General features: G+C 42.8%; 1 protein-coding gene across 2 annotated transcripts; it reads left to right on the top strand.

The window, feature by feature from the left end:
• The first annotated feature begins 203 nt into the window (after positions 1-203).
• Positions 204-17,348, top strand: LOC104929041 (hypothetical protein). Of its 2 annotated transcripts, none has more exons than XM_027286633.1 (10): positions 204-551; positions 4,550-4,611; positions 4,971-4,991; positions 5,117-5,389; positions 5,497-5,584; positions 5,791-6,017; positions 6,827-7,114; positions 7,930-8,108; positions 13,541-13,633; positions 14,868-17,348. In XM_027286633.1, the coding sequence occupies exons 2-10, from the start codon at positions 4,566-4,568 to the stop codon at positions 15,312-15,314; spliced, it is 1,662 nt and encodes a 553-aa protein (XP_027142434.1). In that variant the 5' UTR covers positions 204-551; positions 4,550-4,565; the 3' UTR covers positions 15,315-17,348. The 2 variants fall into 2 exon arrangements, with proteins under 2 accessions (XP_027142434.1, XP_027142435.1); XM_027286634.1 differs by lacking the exon at positions 14,868-17,348 and adding an exon at positions 10,070-10,094.
• The last annotated feature ends 1,521 nt before the right edge of the window (positions 17,349-18,869 follow it).

The following is an 18,869-nucleotide window of genomic DNA, read 5'->3' as shown; positions in this document are numbered from 1 at the left end:
TTCCTCAAAGCAAATGGAAAAGTAAATACTTGATGCCAGGAAAATCAGGACCTTGGACAGCAGCACCATAAGTTGGGGGTAAAGATTCAGGACCACGGACAGAGACAGCTGACATCATATATTTATTCATATATGAATTCATTCACCACCAAAGTACAATCAAACAATAAGTGATTTTTAAGGAGGAGGAGTCTCACGTCAAAGTCCGCGTGGGCAGGTAACTGAACACCAGACCGGAGCGCTCGTGCATGTGTAATGGTCCCTGAGGTTAAACTGCAGAGCGGCAGCTCGTGGCTTCAAGCCAGAACTGACGATTTTTACCGAAGCTTCCCGAGCAGCGTCGATCTCAAATGGTCCACAAACCCGACATCAACCGAAACTCTCCAGTTACTCCCGATTCGGTCCCATTGAAGTCCGTTGCTGTCGGGTTGGGGGTGATGGGGTGGACGAGATTTATGAAATAAAGAAAAAAAGAAAAAGGCGATATCCAGAAAGCATCAGTCCCGAGCCCCTCCCAGCCCAGTGATTTTCGGATTCGAGGCTTGACAAAGGTAATTGCATCCAATTATAATTATATATTACAGCAGTTGGTCTTTTTTCTCAGCATTTGCTTCACACAGGGAGATATTGGGTTAAATTCTGCAGTTTTTCCTTCGCTGTTTTGACTATTTGCTTGTCCCACGCGGCAGTAACGGCTGATTTTGGGCGTGTTAACCAACAGAAACGCAGCAGAGGCAAACACAGCATGCACCTCCACACAGGAATAAAACAATGAACGGATCCCAGGCATGAAACAGGGACGTAAAGTTTCAGAAACGGCCGAGACGACACATTATTTCATAAGGCACCTGGTCTCCAAATGGCCTCCTTCATTCATCCAGATCCTGGTTCATTATGTAAATGCATGAATATTTCCTCTGATTAATAAAAATGAATACCATGTTCACACTGATGCTGATGATCGGATCACCGTGTGTTTGTGTTTTAACGCACATTATGATGCGTGTTTCCCGGGCTGTGCTGCATTATCATGGCTTGTATGCGGGATATACCCGTCTGAGTTCAGGGGTATTTTCTGGTCTATCCCACTGGAAATGGTTACGCAATGTACCCACGGCACACATTAGAGCTGCTGACTAAGTATTTTTCACACAGAGGAGTCATTTGTGTTGTGTTGGATGAGTACAGTGTAGGATGAGGACAGTGTCTGATATCTAATGAAGAAATGAAGTTATTTTAGTTGAGCTTAGCTCATTTGTATCTCAGATATCTGCTGATTTTTGCATATTTCATTTCATCACAGATGCCCAAACCATAATCCAACTGGTGAGATGAAAGGAGAGAGATTGCATGCTTTATTCTTGGACTATTAAGCACATTCGAGTGTCTGACTGTGGTGCCACCAACTCTCTTCATTCTTCATTCATTGTCATTCTTCCTCCTCCCCCCCTCTCTAATTTCCTCCATCTTCCATCCAGAAATCCCCGTAACGGGACGGCCCCCCATTCATGCCGGTCGTGACACACCCTTGGCTGCACCAGCAGCTGTTCCTGGCTGCATGGGCTGCGTAAAGGGTGAGGAGGGGGAGTGGGAGAGAAGGAAAGTGCAGAGGACATGCAGGTCCAGAGAGGGGACCTAAGATCCCTTTGGTCTCAGTGTCTTTAGGTCAAAAGTTGTGACTATTCTCATGTTAAAAATGGATAAACAGTCACATGGGAGATCGTCCACATTTGCATTTTATCATTTTATCAAATACTCAGGTATTTAGACTTCTATAAAAGAGATTTCATTTTAGGGCAGTACAAGAATAATCACGGAGAGAGTTAAGAAGACGAGGCAGAGAAAGACAAATGTGTTCCAGAGAAAGAGAAACAGTAAAGCTGAGCTAGAGAGAGGCAGAAATATGAGCGAGACAATCCTGTATCAAGCGGGGGACGGATGCATGATGCTCCCGCCCTCCTGGGTTGTGTGGGAGAGGAGAGATAAGGGGGGAAAAGGCTCTTAGGTCCGTCAGTCAGGATGGATGTCTAGCTGATGAGATCAGCCTGAAAGATGTAACCTCCACATCTCTCACGGCGAGGAAGCTGCTGGATGTGTCACACACACACACACACACACACACTAAAGTAAAAGCTGCGCCTCGTACACTTTGAATGATCTAATTGGTCATAACAGGAGACGGGAGAGCGGTGACCCCATTTAGAGTCAGACTATTAAAACGGACATGGCGCTCTGAGTCAAAGGACAATGCTTACGTATGTATCTCAGGCGTCTTAGCTGATGCTTTTATCCACCCAGTGATGAACTGAGCTTTAATGTTCAGCCCCCCCCCACCCCGCCCCAGTTAGGAGCATAACTTATCTTCTTTTCAGGCCTCAGTCTAGTCTTCAGGTCCACAACCACTCCTCAGACGGCGCTTCACTGAATACATATTTCATGTGTCAGTTTTTTTAACCCATGCGCATGTGTGCATCTTGTCAATGACATGACCTTTATATAATCAGCAGCAGCAACCTCTTATTTTCTTGTCAGATGTATAGTCGATGAGTCAAATCTGGGATTCATGTATTCATGCAATAAGCTAATGGCTGTGTGGGACATTAAAACGAGATGATTCAAACATGCTGCGCAGACTACAGATTGGAAAATACTCTGTGATTACTGTGTTTTTCTCTGCCCACTTTAATGGTGTGGTGTCATTTGGAAGTGACTTTGTGTGTGTTGATGTGCAGAAGGAAAGCAGATGGGCTTTCATCTTTTTTTTTCCTCCCCCACTTTAAATAGCACTCTAATCCCTCATCTGAAGAAGCTGGCAGAAATTCAGTGGTTTTATTGTTCTCTCTGTCTAAAGATGAAGTGATTCTCTCTATTCTGCGAGGCCGCAGTGGACACAAACAGGAAAATATCTCACACTTCATTAATTGGGGCACAACTCTGAAACCTGAAAACCCTTTTTGCAGACAAAACCCTGTAATGTAACAGATAGAAAGTTGGAGTTGATCTCATTTTAGTGAAAACATAAAATGAGCAGGCTTTTGGATATAGAAGGTTCAGTAAGTCTGCACACTGAAAGTGCACATCTGGTGGTGTGGTGGGTGCCTTTTGAAATGAAGCACCCCATTGGGACTGTTGTTGTTGACGCTGCATTGCTAGTTGTCGTGTTTGTGTCTGCCTAATTGTCGGTGTAGTGTCGGGACAGTGGAGTTTCACTGTGGATGAGTGTAATTCTTGTCAGTATCGAGAGAAAACAGACTGACTTGATGTGAATGTAGCATCTCACACTGCCAGATATGTTCAGTCGACTGTGATAAAATCCTCACATGCCCTCATGTATGCCCTCTTAAAATCCACAGTCTTTGACAGAAATGTGTCCTTTGAAGCAACTTTATGTAACATTTGGTATTTGTTGTGATTTGGCCTCCAGCTGTCATAAATGTGGACAGGTACGATCGCATCACTTCTGATCAAGCAAGTGCAACAACACGAGACATAGCAGCCAGATAATATTACTTACTATTCTACCAGCAAGCAAAGAGCAAGCGTCTGTCTTTCAGCCTTTTATTTCATGAAACGCTCGCCAACGACTAAAAGCCAGTCCTAGATTTACTCCTGTCTGGCAGCCTCTCGCTTCCTCCGTCAGTGTCTTCTTGGGTCTCTAAATCAGCATTCCCCACTGGCTGCCACTCACCTCAGGCTTACAAACCGACTCCTCCTGGTCATGCAGACTCCCTCTGATCGTGGTGTAAATACCAACGCTCGCCCCAGTACAGACAAAAGGTTAACCTACTTTAAAACAAGTAAAGCTTGGATACATCAGAAGACACTTTCTCCATAAAATATGATCCAGTTTCACCGAAATCAGTGGAAAAAGTCGTCGGTGTGTGACTTAAAGTTCAGCGCTTTGAGAAGAGTTGTTAGTAACTGTGTTTAAGTCAAATCTCCTCCTGTCTCCAGCTGAGTCTCTCCCACTATCCATCCATCTAATTACTCCACCTTAATACCTCTGTGCTACTACTGCCAGGGCAGCAGCCGTGAAAGGTCAGAGTGTCCTCATGCCAGCTGGATCCCATCCATCTCATCATCCTGATGCGATTACCATGTACTCTTCCACTACTTCCTTCCTCGCTCTTCATCCTCTCCTCTCTCTCTTCCTTCCCTACGTGTCTCTCTCTCTGCTTTGTGTTTGTGGTTGTGTGTCGTGACTGGAGAGCTAATTGGCTCATCGCACCGCGGGAGACGTCTCTCTGCTTTGAAGACGTTTTATCTGTTAAACTTGGCTTAATGTTATGTTTTACTTTACAGCAGCACTATAGATTTTGTCATCAAGGATTGTTGGCAGTGTTTTCCTCTAGGAGCTAATTTGTGAAATGCAATCTAATGTAGCAGTGTGGTGCAAGGGGGAACTCAGTTTTCCAATAAACACTGAATCCAATTAGCAATTTATCTTTACTGTCGGAGGCATATCGCCTTTTTTTTGAAAGTCATGATTTGTTCCTTCGGAGCCATGCTTGTGATTGTTGTGTGTTATATGTGGGTTTCTTTTTTCCAGAGACAGACTCTTCAAGATGAAAGTAATCAGCGCCGCAGTGCTTAGCGCCCTGTTCTGCACCGGTAAGCACAAACATAAGCAGTCACTCGGGATCTGGTTTGGCTAAATGAATGACTGAAACAGACTCCCTGCAAAACTGGATTTGTTTCATCTGAGTTATTAGCATATGTTCTATGAAAAGCTCACCAAAGGAAGCTATACGTTATTTTGTGATCTGTTTATTTTCACCTTATTTGCTTTCATTACTTTTCACGGGAGAAAGTTTGAACGTGTTTAAATCTGGTGTATTTTTATCTGTCATTATGTGAAGCATTTACATTTCAAACACTTCAATAAGAACAAAGAGACTCTGACTTATTAAGAGATCTCCAAAAAACTGTGCTTTTTAAAAATAAACCCCTCTGTGTATTTTCCTTCACAGTTGTGTCAGCATCTTCCAAAGGTAAAATCACATGTTAGTTTGGATTGCAATGCATGACTGCGAGGGGGATGGGCAGAGAAAGTAAATAAGAAAGTGAAGGTTATCTATGATATCTAATAAAAAACCATCTTGGTTGTTTCTCCCAGTCAAAGAGGAACACAGGACAGCCTTCTTCGGGGAAGACGTTCACATCGATGTCCCGCCCGGGAATGTTGGCGAGGTTGTGTTCAAACCCAGGACCAATCGCTCCACTGAGGTGGTTCTGCTTCGAGCAGGCAAGGTGATGAATCCAGGGAGCTACATCAACACTCTGGGCCACCTGGTGCTGGAAGACGTGCAGGAGAAGGACGAGGGGTTGTATGTCATCAAGAACACCAACAGCTCCAACGTCCTCAAGCACCTTATCCTCATTGTCAGGGGTAAGCCGTAGCTACTGTATCTTATGTAATATTTAGGACACACGATCATAACAAGATTGAACTCGATCACATAAGTAATACTCAACAATTCCTCTCGTCTTGTTCAGACTGTGCTCTGGAGGAAGTGGTGAAGTACGGAGAAACTTACTACATCCATCTCAACCACGTGGAAGGCCCCATCACCCTGGAGTTCAGGTACACTCAGTGAAAGTAATCTGGAGACATGTCGATTATGGATTGTTTAGCTGCTTTGACCTGATTTTAATAGATGGGACAGGGCGGGAAAATGCTGCTCCTCTTTGTTTCAAGCCTCTCACCACACCCCAGTCAGTGATTAGAGGTGAAACACCAGCTGGCATCACTGATTGATCTTCTTCCTCTTGATTTGTGACCATGTGAAGACGCAGCCTGGTTCAGCCCAATCAGACTGACATACACCACGCCACAGAGTCTCCACCCGTGGTGCTGTACAACCAGACGGCGGTGTCGGCAGACGAATATGTGGGACGCCTCAGCGTGTCGGAGAAACGGGTCACGCTGCACTCAGTGAAGATGACGGACGAGGGGAGCTTTACGGTGCTGGACCACGAGAACAAAATCAGGAGGAGGAACTGTCTGAATGTCAGAGGTGAGGAGAGATCTGTGCTCTGCTGCATCTTCTCAACTTTAACTGACGTTTATTCTGCAGACACTGGTGTTCTGTCCGTCTGTGTGTGTCCTATTTAGTGCAGTGTTGATGTATTTAAAGGTCCAGTGTGTAAGATTTATTGGCTGAATATGGCAGATATCGTTTTCATTGATGCTGTAAATACGATTTGTTGAGTCCTTTTTCTTCACAGAAGCCCAGAACAGACCCAACACTGGCTCTTGTTGTTGAAAGCTGTAAGAGAACACACTGTAATATTAGCTAACATCAACTTACAGACACGTACCGACCCGAATGACTTTTCAAATGACGAACAAAGTCTCAGTGTTGTAATCTGGATGTCACAGATCTTTGAGCAGGCCCCTTTAGCAGTTTGTGAATGTCTTGAATCCAGAGGTGATGGGCATGATGATGATGATCTGATCTGATCCATAGACCATCAGGTAGCGTTACGAGGAGTTTGACTGACAGGGCAGTACTTTAGTCCTGACAGTGCCGTTTACATTTAATATTTAAACTGAAATCATAAATAAATCATCGAGTCAAATCTCAAGTTAAGTTCTCTGTCAGGGCAAGTTGCAAGTCACCAAAACAGTGGCTCAAGTCCAAATCTCTGCCATCACCACTAACTGAATCTGTAGCATCGTTACCTGTATAATGTTACAGATACTTACAGATTACAGCAACATGCCAGACTCTGGGAAATCGGATCGGACATATCAGATGAAACTCTTAAAACGTGTCATTGTCTCTGGACATCTGTCGACATTTCTCTCTTCGGTTCTCCACAGAGCACCAGAACTTCTTGCATCTCTCCTACGGAGGAAACCTGAAGATGAAACTCTACCTGCACTATTCCAATCTTAACATTGTCTACAGGCGCAAATCAGACAATCAGGACCGGCTCATAGTGGACCAGGGGGTTCTGGTGACGCCGCTGGACCCGATGCTGGAGGGCAGGCTGACCGTGGAGGGATCCCTGCTCATGATGAAGAAGGTCAACGTGGCCGACACAGGCGTCTTCAAAGTGACAGACCTGTCTGGGTTTACTGTGGCTCATGTCTACATAGAGGTGGACGGTAAGAGGATAAAGATGATCAGCATGATGTATGATGGTTTTAATTATGAGCTAACGAGGATCCACATCTCCTGATGCAGGACTCATGACCACATGTTTGCAGTAGTTCAGTGGACGTCCCTGTAGTGGTATCAGAGGAATCTTTGACATAATTTTAACATATTCGTATTATTATGTTACACTATTCTTTATCATATTGTCTATTTTATGGAGCAATTTTGACTTTTTGCATCAAAAATCTGTCGTAGTTAGTCTGTTCACTGTTCCAGCAGTCACTGACTCTTGTTTGGTGGAAATAATAATGCAGATGATCATTACAGCTGCTCTCTTTCACTCTTGGTAAGCACGGTTTTGTGAACAAAGCACAGAAAGGCTGACATAACAGTCGCTGCTATATTAATGTACTCTCATATTATGACCTTTAAGGTCGTGCATCACTGTGACATGTTGAGAAGACAAAAACAAGAATTTAAACCTTTGACATATTAAAAAAATACAAGTACCCAACCTTAGAGAGACCCACGAGAACTATACTCCAATATTTCTGCTCAACGTTTTATGCATGAGTGATTCACAAGAATACACGAGAACAGGGGCTGAGACAAAGAAAACTGTCATCTGAGATTATGTTTTATTTTAATGTTTTAACTGATGATCTGAGCTGTAGATACAAAGGAATGTAATCTTTAACTAGACAACATTTAATGCAAGTTAACATGCTAATTTAAAACAAGACAGATGAAAGACGAAAGTCAGTTTGAAGCAACATTTCTGCAGTCACAGAGGACTCAGTGTTTTTCTCTGCCTCCCTCACAGCCTATAAGCTGCCTCCCCTGACTGTAGCCATCCTCTCCCTGGTGGGCCTGATCGCCTTCATGCTGCTGGTGTGCCTGCTGTCCTGTATCTATAAAATGCACAGGAGGAACGAGAAGAGCAAGAGGCTGATGCTCATTGCTCAGCAGGCCGGCAAGGGAGATGGCGAGGCTTTCAGACAGGTAACACCCACCCGGTGCATCATCACCATCATTCTTCGTTTCTCTGTGATGGAGGAATATTGTAGGTTCACAGAGTTAGGCGTGTTTTTTTGTGTGTTGGCGGAGAAAGGATTAAAAGGCAGAGGAGGGTTCTGTTCCTGCTGTGTGAGTCAGGATGGTCAGCTGGTCGACTTCCTCCCCTGCAGTGCTGATCCTGGCGCACATGGTTACATCCGAATTAGGGGAAATCTCAGGACAACTCACAGAAACATTTCTAATGCAGCTCCCCAGACCTTTGTTACATTTAGTGTAAATCACAGTGAAAAGCTGCAAATGAAGTTCAAATATTCAGACAGGATACACTAATGCTAATCAGCACCCATTGCCATTGTTGGAAACTTGAGTCTGGAAAACACTTAATGTAAATCCACAAGCATGAAAGCTTTGAGCTATAAAAAGCAATATTGACATTTAAAAATGTAATTTTTACCTTTTTAATGAAGCACAAGCCACAGCCTCAAGCCTGGAGGGCTGCTATCACAGACAATAACAAGATTTTGGCAATAGACATTTTCTGAAATTACAGCGAGTCTTTGCTCAGGGGAAATTATGACCATTTGACAAAGGAAAAAAAACATAAATATAATATAAATAAATTAAGTTATTAATCACATTGTGAAGTGTGTGTCTTGATGATTTACTCAAAAAGCCCTTCGAGGCGCCGTCATTGATGTGTTTATTATTCTTAAAACATCAATTTTGAATAAAACACTACAATTAAGAATTAATTGCGAGGGTGCTGAGTCTATAGGAGCAGAAATAGAACTAAATAAAAACCATTGATCGTTCTCCAGCTGGCCATTTACCATCTTTGCTCCTCTTCTCCTGCTCAATGCCGACTGATTAACTGACTGATTGGACGATTTAGAGGAGCTGTCAGTTAACCCTTCTGTCACCACAACCCTCCGATCAGCATCCCCCCGGTTAGGGAACTGAATTTACGGACCAATTAAAAACCCATTACAAACTGATGACTCACCTATAGAAAACAGGCCGATTGTCTGTGTTCCAATACAAAGACCAAACAGGTTTGAATGATCAATTTTAGTTTAATCAACAAAAAGGCTGAAGCACACACTCTGCTGTTTATTGTGTTAGATTTAAGAATAAACTGTAGGTAATCAAAACTCAGCTTTAATCCTGCAAATTAAAAAACTTTAAGAACTAAAAATCGGAGCTCTTTATGGCTTTTACAGATGCTTCACTGACTAATTGGATCATTTAAAATAGACGACAGTTAACCCCTCCTCCCCCAACCAGCACCTCCACTAAATGATCTTTTAACTGACGATTTGAATTTATGACCCAATTAAAAATCACTGCAGAAAGATGACTCATTGTAAACAACACAGAAACGGCTGCAGAGACTATTAGATGATGTTTGGACACATTATATCACGACTCTGGGACTGAAGAGCAGTTTTTGACAGACTGCCGCACGTATTAAGATTTTCTCATTTTGGAGCACTTTTCGAATTTAAATGTATAATTGTACACAAATATAACATGATGCTGCTCATTCTTTTAAACAAATGACTGTGTATGTGATGTTTTATTAATGTTACATAGGTTTGTTCTCTCTGCAGGATACAGCTGAACTTCCTGTGACGCTGTTAGACGTTATAGTCCTTGTGACACACAAACAACACCGAGCTGAACTGTAGAATAAATGCTGCTAGATTATCACAGTGACCCAGATTGATGCTGATTTAACCTCCATCCATCTTGTCGTGTGCTTCTTTGTATTTATTCTTGTGACTGAGGTACCAGAAATGACGAATGTTTGTCCAGTTTATGGTGTTTTCATGATCTGAGTGAACCGCTGTAGAAATGAGGCCTTTGTACTAACAGCCCGATGTCTCTGATTGGTGGCCCAGCTAACGCTGTTGCCTGTGCGTTGCGTTTCTCCCTCTTACTTTAAGGAGCCTCAAACGGAGCCTCTTCTTGGTGAGAGAACTGTGTTCTGGCCTCTTTGTTTCCGCTCTTCCTTTTCTTTTTTTAATATTGGTGTCTAGAGAAAATGTAAAGCTTTTTTGGCAAATAAGTTCCTCGATCAACTTTCCGATGTGACGAGATTATTGGTGGCAGTTTCGGAAATGTGTTCAGTATTTTGTAAATTGTGCTGCTTTTGAAAGAAACTGAGCATCAGCACTGAATAAATCCTGGACACTGAGGGGAAACTGCTATCAATCTTATTGAACACGCAGTTGATCAAAGACCTAATTTGACAAAAAGTCAATGAAAAACCTGAAGTGGATTTGGCACCACAACTTGGGACAAGCTGTCTCTGTGATCCTCGCAGACTTTTTAATACTCAAATGAGCCTTTTTGTGTAGACTATAAGAAGTATATTTTATATCATGTGGCAGAGGGTTAGATGTCTCAGAGATATTTCATTAAGTTGATACCATGTTTACACAGGCAGTAGAAATCAATGGCAATCAAATTGGGGTTAGATGCAAAGATCAATATTAACGTTTGAGCCAGCAATCTAAAAACTGTTGGTTTGACAGGCTCGGTCAGGAGTGTGATCTCTCTTCCAGGATTTAAGACACAGTTTTGAACCAGGTCGGGGTGCACACTGCAAAACATGATCCATTTGAACATGTAGTTTAATCCAATATTTACTCTTAAAATCTTGCGTTTCTTAAAACAAGTGAAAATCTCTGCCGAGGCGAGGCCAGTTCTTTTCACTTGCATCAGGAAAACAAGATTTTAAACTTAAGTATAGAGACTAAATGACCTGTTGAGATGGTTTCTGTCTTCTCTATATCAGTGTGTGTAACTGCAGCTGAGCAATGAGATCAGAGAAAGTCACACCGACGCCACGTGTGACTTTTTCTTTCTGGTGTTTGTGACGAAACATTTGTGCCACCCATTCCTCTGCTTTGTTTTTCTTGCTTTCCTTCCTTGTTTCTTTCTTTCCTTCTGTCTTTCTTTCTTATGTCTCTGCTGATGAACAGCTCAGATCTAACACTGCAGTTACTCATAAACCTCAGAGTTATGATAACTGTGGACATTTAGCTTCACTGCTGTATTTAACGTAGTGATCCAGCTCGCCGAGCGCACACACATGCACATTTCTTACTTCGGTGTTGTTTTCTCGTGTTGGGTGGATTACAAGGTAAATATCTGATGTGTATGTGTGGGTATCTGTGCTGGTGTACATGTTAAGGGCAGTAGTGATTAACCTGTACGAGCAGACTTTATTAAACTTTATATTTATTCGTGAATTGTCACTGTGTAATCAACTACTTGCCCAAAAATGTCTGTAGGTGTGCTGTCACTGTGTTTTTGTGTCTGTCTGTGTTTGTCCAGTTTCTGTGCATTATGTTTTTATAATCTAATTTTCAAGTGATGCAAAGCAACAGATTAACATGTGACATGACTTTGAGACATCCCCCCCCCTCCATGGTGTGCTGGTTTTACATTTATTCCCAAATCTCAAGTCACCAAAGAGACCATCGCTTACATTTCAGTGACTCATCACTGTTCTTCATGCTATTAGTTGCTTATTTTACATTATTGCAGAACTTTTAGTCAGCAGTTCTGGCTTTACTTGCATCTGCAGAGAGCTTGTACATATTTTTATGTTTGTTGAGACAAACCAAACACTGCACAGAGCCTTCTGTGAGGTTCTTGGCTGTATTTTCCTTTACATGCTTGGAAAGTAGGTTGAGGTCAGAGTTCAGTTGTTGCAATCTGCAACTTCACCACTAGATGCCACAAAATCCTACACAGAGGACCTTTAATGTATTTCCAAACACTAACGTCAGACGTACATGCTATTAATTAGCAGGTTTAATGTTTATGTAGTTCATGTCATACTGTATAAGTATGCCAGTGTAATTTAATTATTCATTAAAATCGAGTTTTATATTCCCGTATATTAAAAGACCAGCAGTAATATTGTTTAAACGCATCAGTTAACAGTCACTATAGATACGGACAAATCTTAAATCTTTGATCAATACTGTAAACAAATGTTAAATCAGCAGGTCATACTCCTCTGTGTAAGCTGTATGTGTCTGTGTGTACAGGTATTGTTTAGGTGTGTGTGTGTGTTTGTGTATTTCTGTGTGTGCTTACATAACAATAGGTGTGTGTGCCAGATTTCCATGTGTGTGTTTGGGAACGTGTAACGTGTGTTTGTGTATTGGCAGTGGAGGTTGAGATGGCGGCAGCTGCCCGTGTTATGGATTTCCTCATAGATCTGAGAACACAGACAACATGTGTGAGAGGATGTCAGCGACCTTTCGGGACTCGACCCAAGAGACCGACATGAAACTCAAATCAATCAAACCTCCTGACTCGCTCTCTCTCTCTCTCTGCATGTCTCCTCATCGTTTTCCCATCGATCTTCCTCTCCATCGCTGTCCGTGCTCTTTTCTCCTCATCTGTTTATCATCTGTCTTTCATTCTTACTTTTTCTTCCTCTCCTTTCATTTAAAGTCTCTTGTGTTTCACTTTTATCTCTCTCAATTTAGACTTATTACTCTTCACCCTTGCTTATCTTGCCACCCTCACTCCTCTCGCCTTCCCCTCCTCATCTGTTCTGTACCTTCTCTCGCTGACCGAAGCCTTTTAATAGGTGTTTTTTGTTGAAATAGATGAATTTCAAACATTTAAACCTGCTAATAGCTGATGTGTAATTGTAGTATTTATAGGGGAAAACCATAGTTTCATTTACCCATTACACATTGCAAAGTATAGACAGTTCCAGCCAGTTTACAACAGCACTATATATTATATTTTGTATAACCTCCAGATGATTAAAAAAAACTTCTTACAACTTAATAGAATTTTTTAAAAATAGGTCACCCACCTCACGGGGGCAGCAGTCGCTCAGTCTGTCAGGATTTGGCTTGGGAACCAGAGGGAGGTCGGTTCAAGTCCAGCATGAACCAAAGTATGGAGGGTGGATGCAGTTCACCTCCTGGGCCCTGCTGAGGCACTGAACCCAGTCTGTATTCACTCTTTTTCACCTTTTTCATCCATCTTGGGGTTCTCTCTCCTCCTCTCATGCTGTCTTTCAATGAAACTGACATTTTTTGAAAGAGTACAACCCATCTGGCTCTGTTCCCTCTCAGCCTCCAGCCGTGAAGGCACCATGAAGCCGAATAAAACCACTTGGCTCTCAGTCATGTCACACAAGCTTCCTCTTCAGTATCTTATCTGTGTTTTTAAGAGCTTTCTGTGCAGTTACATGTGCCCCCCGTGTGTGTGTGTGTGTGTGTGTTCATGTCCTCTGTAGCAGCGTCTATGTATTTTTAATGACTAGTTTGCAAAAGCTCAGCTGCTGGGATGTTAGAGGGTTGTGATCACAGTTTGACGTGTTTCCTGTGTGTGTGTGTGTGTGTGTGTGTGTGTGTGTGTGTGTGTATGGTCTGCAGGTGGTCCATGAGGCTTACACCAGGTTCGCTGAAGAGTCTCTGATGCAGTCTGTGTGTGAAAAGACCTCAGAGAGCACCGAGGTCACAATCAAGGTGAGTGGTGGACACATTAAAATACATTCTCAACACACCTTAACACACGTGATTAAAACGTTATCACTTCATTATCTTATCATCAACCAATCGATTGGTCGATATGGAAAAAATCAGGCTCAGTCAGCAACGGGTCAACAAACCAGTCTTTCAACAGCAGCGTGTTTGGAGAATATTTTAATGAGATACATGAATCATTACAGCAATAATATCTGAGAGTGAAGTCTTGATCTTGATACTGAGAACGAGCTGCAGCTGAGTAATATCTAACTCTGGATTACAAGACACCTTTGTACTGTCAGAGAACATTAAAAGGGTTATACCAATAAAAAACAGAGAGGTCATTAACTTTACTCTCGACCCTTTGGCAGAAATGATCTGCGCCTCAATGCCAAGTGTAATTAAAAGGCAATCAACCTCACACACTGCGCTCGGTAGTGGAACAGATGAAAGTCCAAAGGAAGGATCTGAAATGAAAAGGAAGAGAGTGAAGTGAAGGAGCGTCTGCAGACGTCATCAGACATGATCAGAATGAAAGTACAGACTTCAAATCTAAGGCAATAAACATAAATGGAGGTTTTCAAATGACTATATTTCATCATGTTGACCTGTCTTTGAAATATTGTTTGAATTGCTGTTTGTTGAAGTTATATACCAAGAAAAATAAATCAATCCTTACTGTGTTACTCCAACACGAATGTGGCATCGGGCAGAACGATCAGTTCTCTGACTCAATCTGGAACAATGACACCAACTTCGAGCTCTGTATCTTTAGTGCAAATCAGATTTATTCTCTGTCGACATACTGTCTGCGTATTATTGAACACAACAAAGACAAGAAGCAGCTGTAGCTGCACGGCAGTGGAAGGTACAGTAAATCTATAAATATGGTCTGATATATAAATTATTCACTTTGCTTTTTCACTGACCTCAATTTTTACCACTTCCCTTCCTCCATCTTTCCACTCTGTTGGGGGAATCCGTTCGTTGCTCGTCTCGCTCCATCTCTCTCTCTGCTCTCTCCGCCTCTTTTTTATGCTCCTTTTGTTTTAGTGTTGTCTTCTTCTTCCCTCCTCTATTGTCTCCTCTTTTCTCCTTCTGTGTCCTTTCTTTCCTCTTGTCCTTGCCTTTGGTAATCTCACGTCTCCTGTGCCCTTTCATCTCTTTGACCTCCCCCTCCTTCTCCTGTCCTCTCCTATTTCATCTCTCCTCTCTGTCTCTTTTTTCGCTGTAGGGACTCGAGGTGTCCAAGCCGGGCCGCTACCACACTCTCTCCTCAGAAAACTTTATGGAGATGAGCGACTCTGGTGTGGAGTTCACCTCTGGGCTTCCACTGGACAGTGACACTGATGCTGCGATGACATACGCGTCCCACAAGCCCCTCCTGAATGCCATCTCCCCAACGGCTGTGACCGGAGTGGTTAACTCCGACAGCCTGGAGGCCACTTTGGCCCCCCAAGGCGACCTCAGCGCCAGCCGGACCCCTGACTCCGTCATGAGTGCCAGCCCTGCCTCCAACCCTCGTTCACTTGCAGCTGCCACCCCCGACGGCAGCCTGTGTGGTGCTGCATCACCAGGAGCGGCCTCCAGGGGCACTGCTGGATCAGATTCAGCCAAGATAGAGGGAGGAGCTGAGAGCGGCGAAGCCGGGCAGAAGGAGGAATCAGCTCAGAGCACCTGAGAGGAAACACCAGGGTTAATCTTTTTTTTTTTTTTTAGCTCATGGTCCAGTAACAACATCCACAACCATCTGACTCTCTGTCCCGGGAACCCTAACATATCCAAACACCACTAAGTTCTTGATCAGTGCATTTGAAACATCACAGACAAAATATTGATGCTTGAATCCGGATGTCAGTTTAGCCTAGAAGAAAACAACAAAGAGACAGCTGCACAAAATGCACAACACAAAAATCAGTGCAGTAAATGAGATGCGAAAGACTAAACCCCGAGCTCCATCAAAAAGAAGAACAAAGCGAGCCTGTGCATATGGAAAATGCATGCATTTAAATTAAACTTTAAAATAGATATTATAGTTCAGATCTGCGGGAAGATGCTGACGTTAGACTAGACTGATTGCATGCAAGCTTCGATGGGCCAAAAAAAAAAAAGAAGCACAGGCTCCAAAAGAAGTTGTGATGATGTGAAAAGGATAAAACACTCAGCACTTTTAGGAAAACACCTAAATGGGATCAAATAATTTTTAGCTCCGTCGGAAGGATGTCAAAGAGAAAAGAATTACAGAAGTTTGACAGTCTGACAGCTCGAGTCAGTCGGCCCAACAAATCAGACATTATATTCCAAGACCGAGGCTACTAACAACAACAGCAGAGAGCTGCGTCTGCATTGAGGCGAGTCTCAATGTGTTGCCTCTGACAGCACTTTTGTCTGCTCTCTCTGCATCAGGCAGACACTGCGATGATTGCATTTCATCCCACCTACACACAGACTCTATTATTAACAGTACAAGTATGTCAGGAAGCGTCTCCGCCTCTCAGACAGAACTGCTTGTTTCAGCACTCGTTCACTGCTATCCACGAGCAAAAACCTCCTGGATGTATTCTTTCGAGAAACCTGCAAACTGAAACAAGCTCTGTAGATTGAACACCGCCTCTCCTCCGCGAGTACCACTGTTTGTTTTCCTTCCTCTCATATCCCGCGTGTCAAATCTGCCACATTTGAAGGCATCATCTGAAGAAACCCGTCGAACCGTCCACCTCGTCTCACTCACGCTAATGATCAATGTGAGGGAAAAACACCCACGAGAACGACAGCTAACTGTAGAAACTATCCTCATCTCTTTTTGTTTTATCCCCAGTGGAGTTGTCACAAGCCCTGTCAGAGCAAAATAAAATTGGAAGAATACTGTGCAACACTTCTGGGACTTTTGGAACAGCTCCCGAGAACGTAATTGGATTCTTGGTCTCTTCACAGAAGAGCCGATTCATGGACACCACAGAGTGACGAGTGGTGATAAAAGAGACGACAGAGATGGAACAGGGCACTATTCGGAGAACAGATAAATGACTTGCATGATTTAAAGCCTCCTATTTTCATCTCAGTCCCCATCCAGCTCTGATTATTGCAGCCCAGTTGTTTGCCAAAATGAAGTGACTGGAAAGACGCAGTTGGATCAATCTCTGATAACGACGCAGCCTGCAGCCCCCGCGGAATGAGACTGAATAACCGTGATTATGTGGTGTGTGTGTGTGTGTGTGTGTGTGTGTGTGTGTGTGTGTGTGTGTGTGTGTGTGTGTGTGTGTGTGTGTGTGTGTGTGTGTGAGGAGGAGGGGGAGTTCACACAAAGCAACCAACAATATTAGACCTTCAATGCATGGAGACTCCTCTCAGTCCACGTAAATGAAAAATAGGAAATGAAAAAGAAGGAGGACTCTCTCAAAGTATAGAAATCCTGAATTAATAGCTAAAGTAATATCAACAACTGAAAAACATATTTTTGCTGCTTGTGCTCCAAGAATCCACCTGTAATAATATTACAAAGGCGTCTCGCTCAACATCCACTTCACTTCACACTCCAGGAAGGTCAAATGTTTACACATATTTCAGTTCAAGTGTATTCAGCTTCTCTGTGACCATGTTATGCCTCTTACTATGTGAATGACATTCAAATCCCAATAACTAAGAGGTCTTCCTTTATATTTCTTTACTGTAAAGAGCTCTAAAGCATGTGTGAGTTTAAAAGGAAGAGCCCTGAGGCATCACAGGATGTGATACGGATGCTGTCAGGTATCTTCTGAATGACATCCGCATAAGAACAGCTTGTTTGTTTTGTTTTTCAAGGATCTCTTTTTTCCCACGCGGGGGCCTGGGTATATTAGCTGCGGCTCATTGAATTACAAACTTAACAACAACAAAGAAAGGACAAGAAAATACACAAGCGATGGACGGCAGAAATACAACCGAGAGAGTATGGCACAAGTTCAGGCATATTTAAAAAGAGGCAATTGGATTAAGCCCGCACAGCCGTAACAACAACTGCTTTTGACTAATTAGTTCCCTTTCCTTGCTGTGGAAGAAGCCTGTGGGCTTATTCAGGTCACAGGAAACTGATTTACACCAAAGACTTTTCACAGGATGAAAGCGAGGCATCAAATATAGCTGATGAAACTCTGTCCAAGCATGTCCCCCCTCCACGCTGACAGGCAGCCTGTGATACTTGCATAGTGCCCACTTTTACCCCTCAGAGCATGACAGCATCAATCACATGCTTCCCTCTACTGAAACACACCAAACCACAGTGATCTTCATCATAACAACGATCCCATAGATGTCACTGTTATCGTTTCCTTTGACAGCTGTTAGCAGCATGGCTACCTCATGCTGTAAGTGAACTGATGTCAGCCTGTCTGCAGTCTGCAGGATGTACGACCTTCACCTCTGCGGGTTACTAAGAGCAGTCGAGACAGGCACGATGTTTGGTGTCTGAACAAGAAAAGCACAAAATCTAACATGTGATCCTTTTGAAACAAGACTTAGCTTCACATAAAAGGGGTAAAAAAAATAAAAAAAGTAGCAGCTATTGTAAATATAAAATATGGATGTGCAAAAAATAAACTAGGCGAACTAGCTCCCTTCAGGAAAATGCCGTTTGGATTGAGTGCAGAGTGTGTAAAATGACTTACCCTACTTACATGCCATTGAATTATTGATTTTGTATGGCTGTTTGATAGGGCAGTGCTTTTTGCCTGTGTACGGACTTTGAATGAATATATATAGATATATATAATATATTAAGAGGCAGCGGTAAGGCTCCGGAAACAGACTTTGTGTATGATAAATATCTCTTGGATTAAAATAAGCTCTGATGAGGAGGTTAGCTGAGCTAATGACAAATTGATGGTCGAAGATATTCAGTTAAATCTAAAGCAATATTAATGAAAATGGCACTGACACATCATTAACACCCACTGACAGCACATCTCCACATCAGTCACTCTGAATCAGCCTTTTTTTTTCCACTCTTGTAAATATAGAAAATATGTGGTCTGCATGTGTAGTGTGAAAATACTCAAATGTTTCTTACTGCAAGGCTTATGCAAGATTTTATACTATCAACAACGCTGCATCGATCCTTTAACCGCTCGTCCACAGTAGGTAGGAAACTGAACACGTACAGCTGGAGATGGCGTTCATGTGGGAGGACTCTCCGGTCAAACTCATGTCACGTTATTTGGGTCACAGTGACGCCGTGTGAAATCCTTTCATCAGAATTTGC

This window comes from Larimichthys crocea, chromosome XIII (genome assembly GCF_000972845.2).
Source record: "Larimichthys crocea isolate SSNF chromosome XIII, L_crocea_2.0, whole genome shotgun sequence".
Classification (NCBI taxonomy): Eukaryota; Metazoa; Chordata; class Actinopteri; family Sciaenidae; genus Larimichthys; species Larimichthys crocea.
Note: the sequence above shows the minus strand (reverse complement) of the source record. Positions and strands in the feature narration are given on the sequence as shown.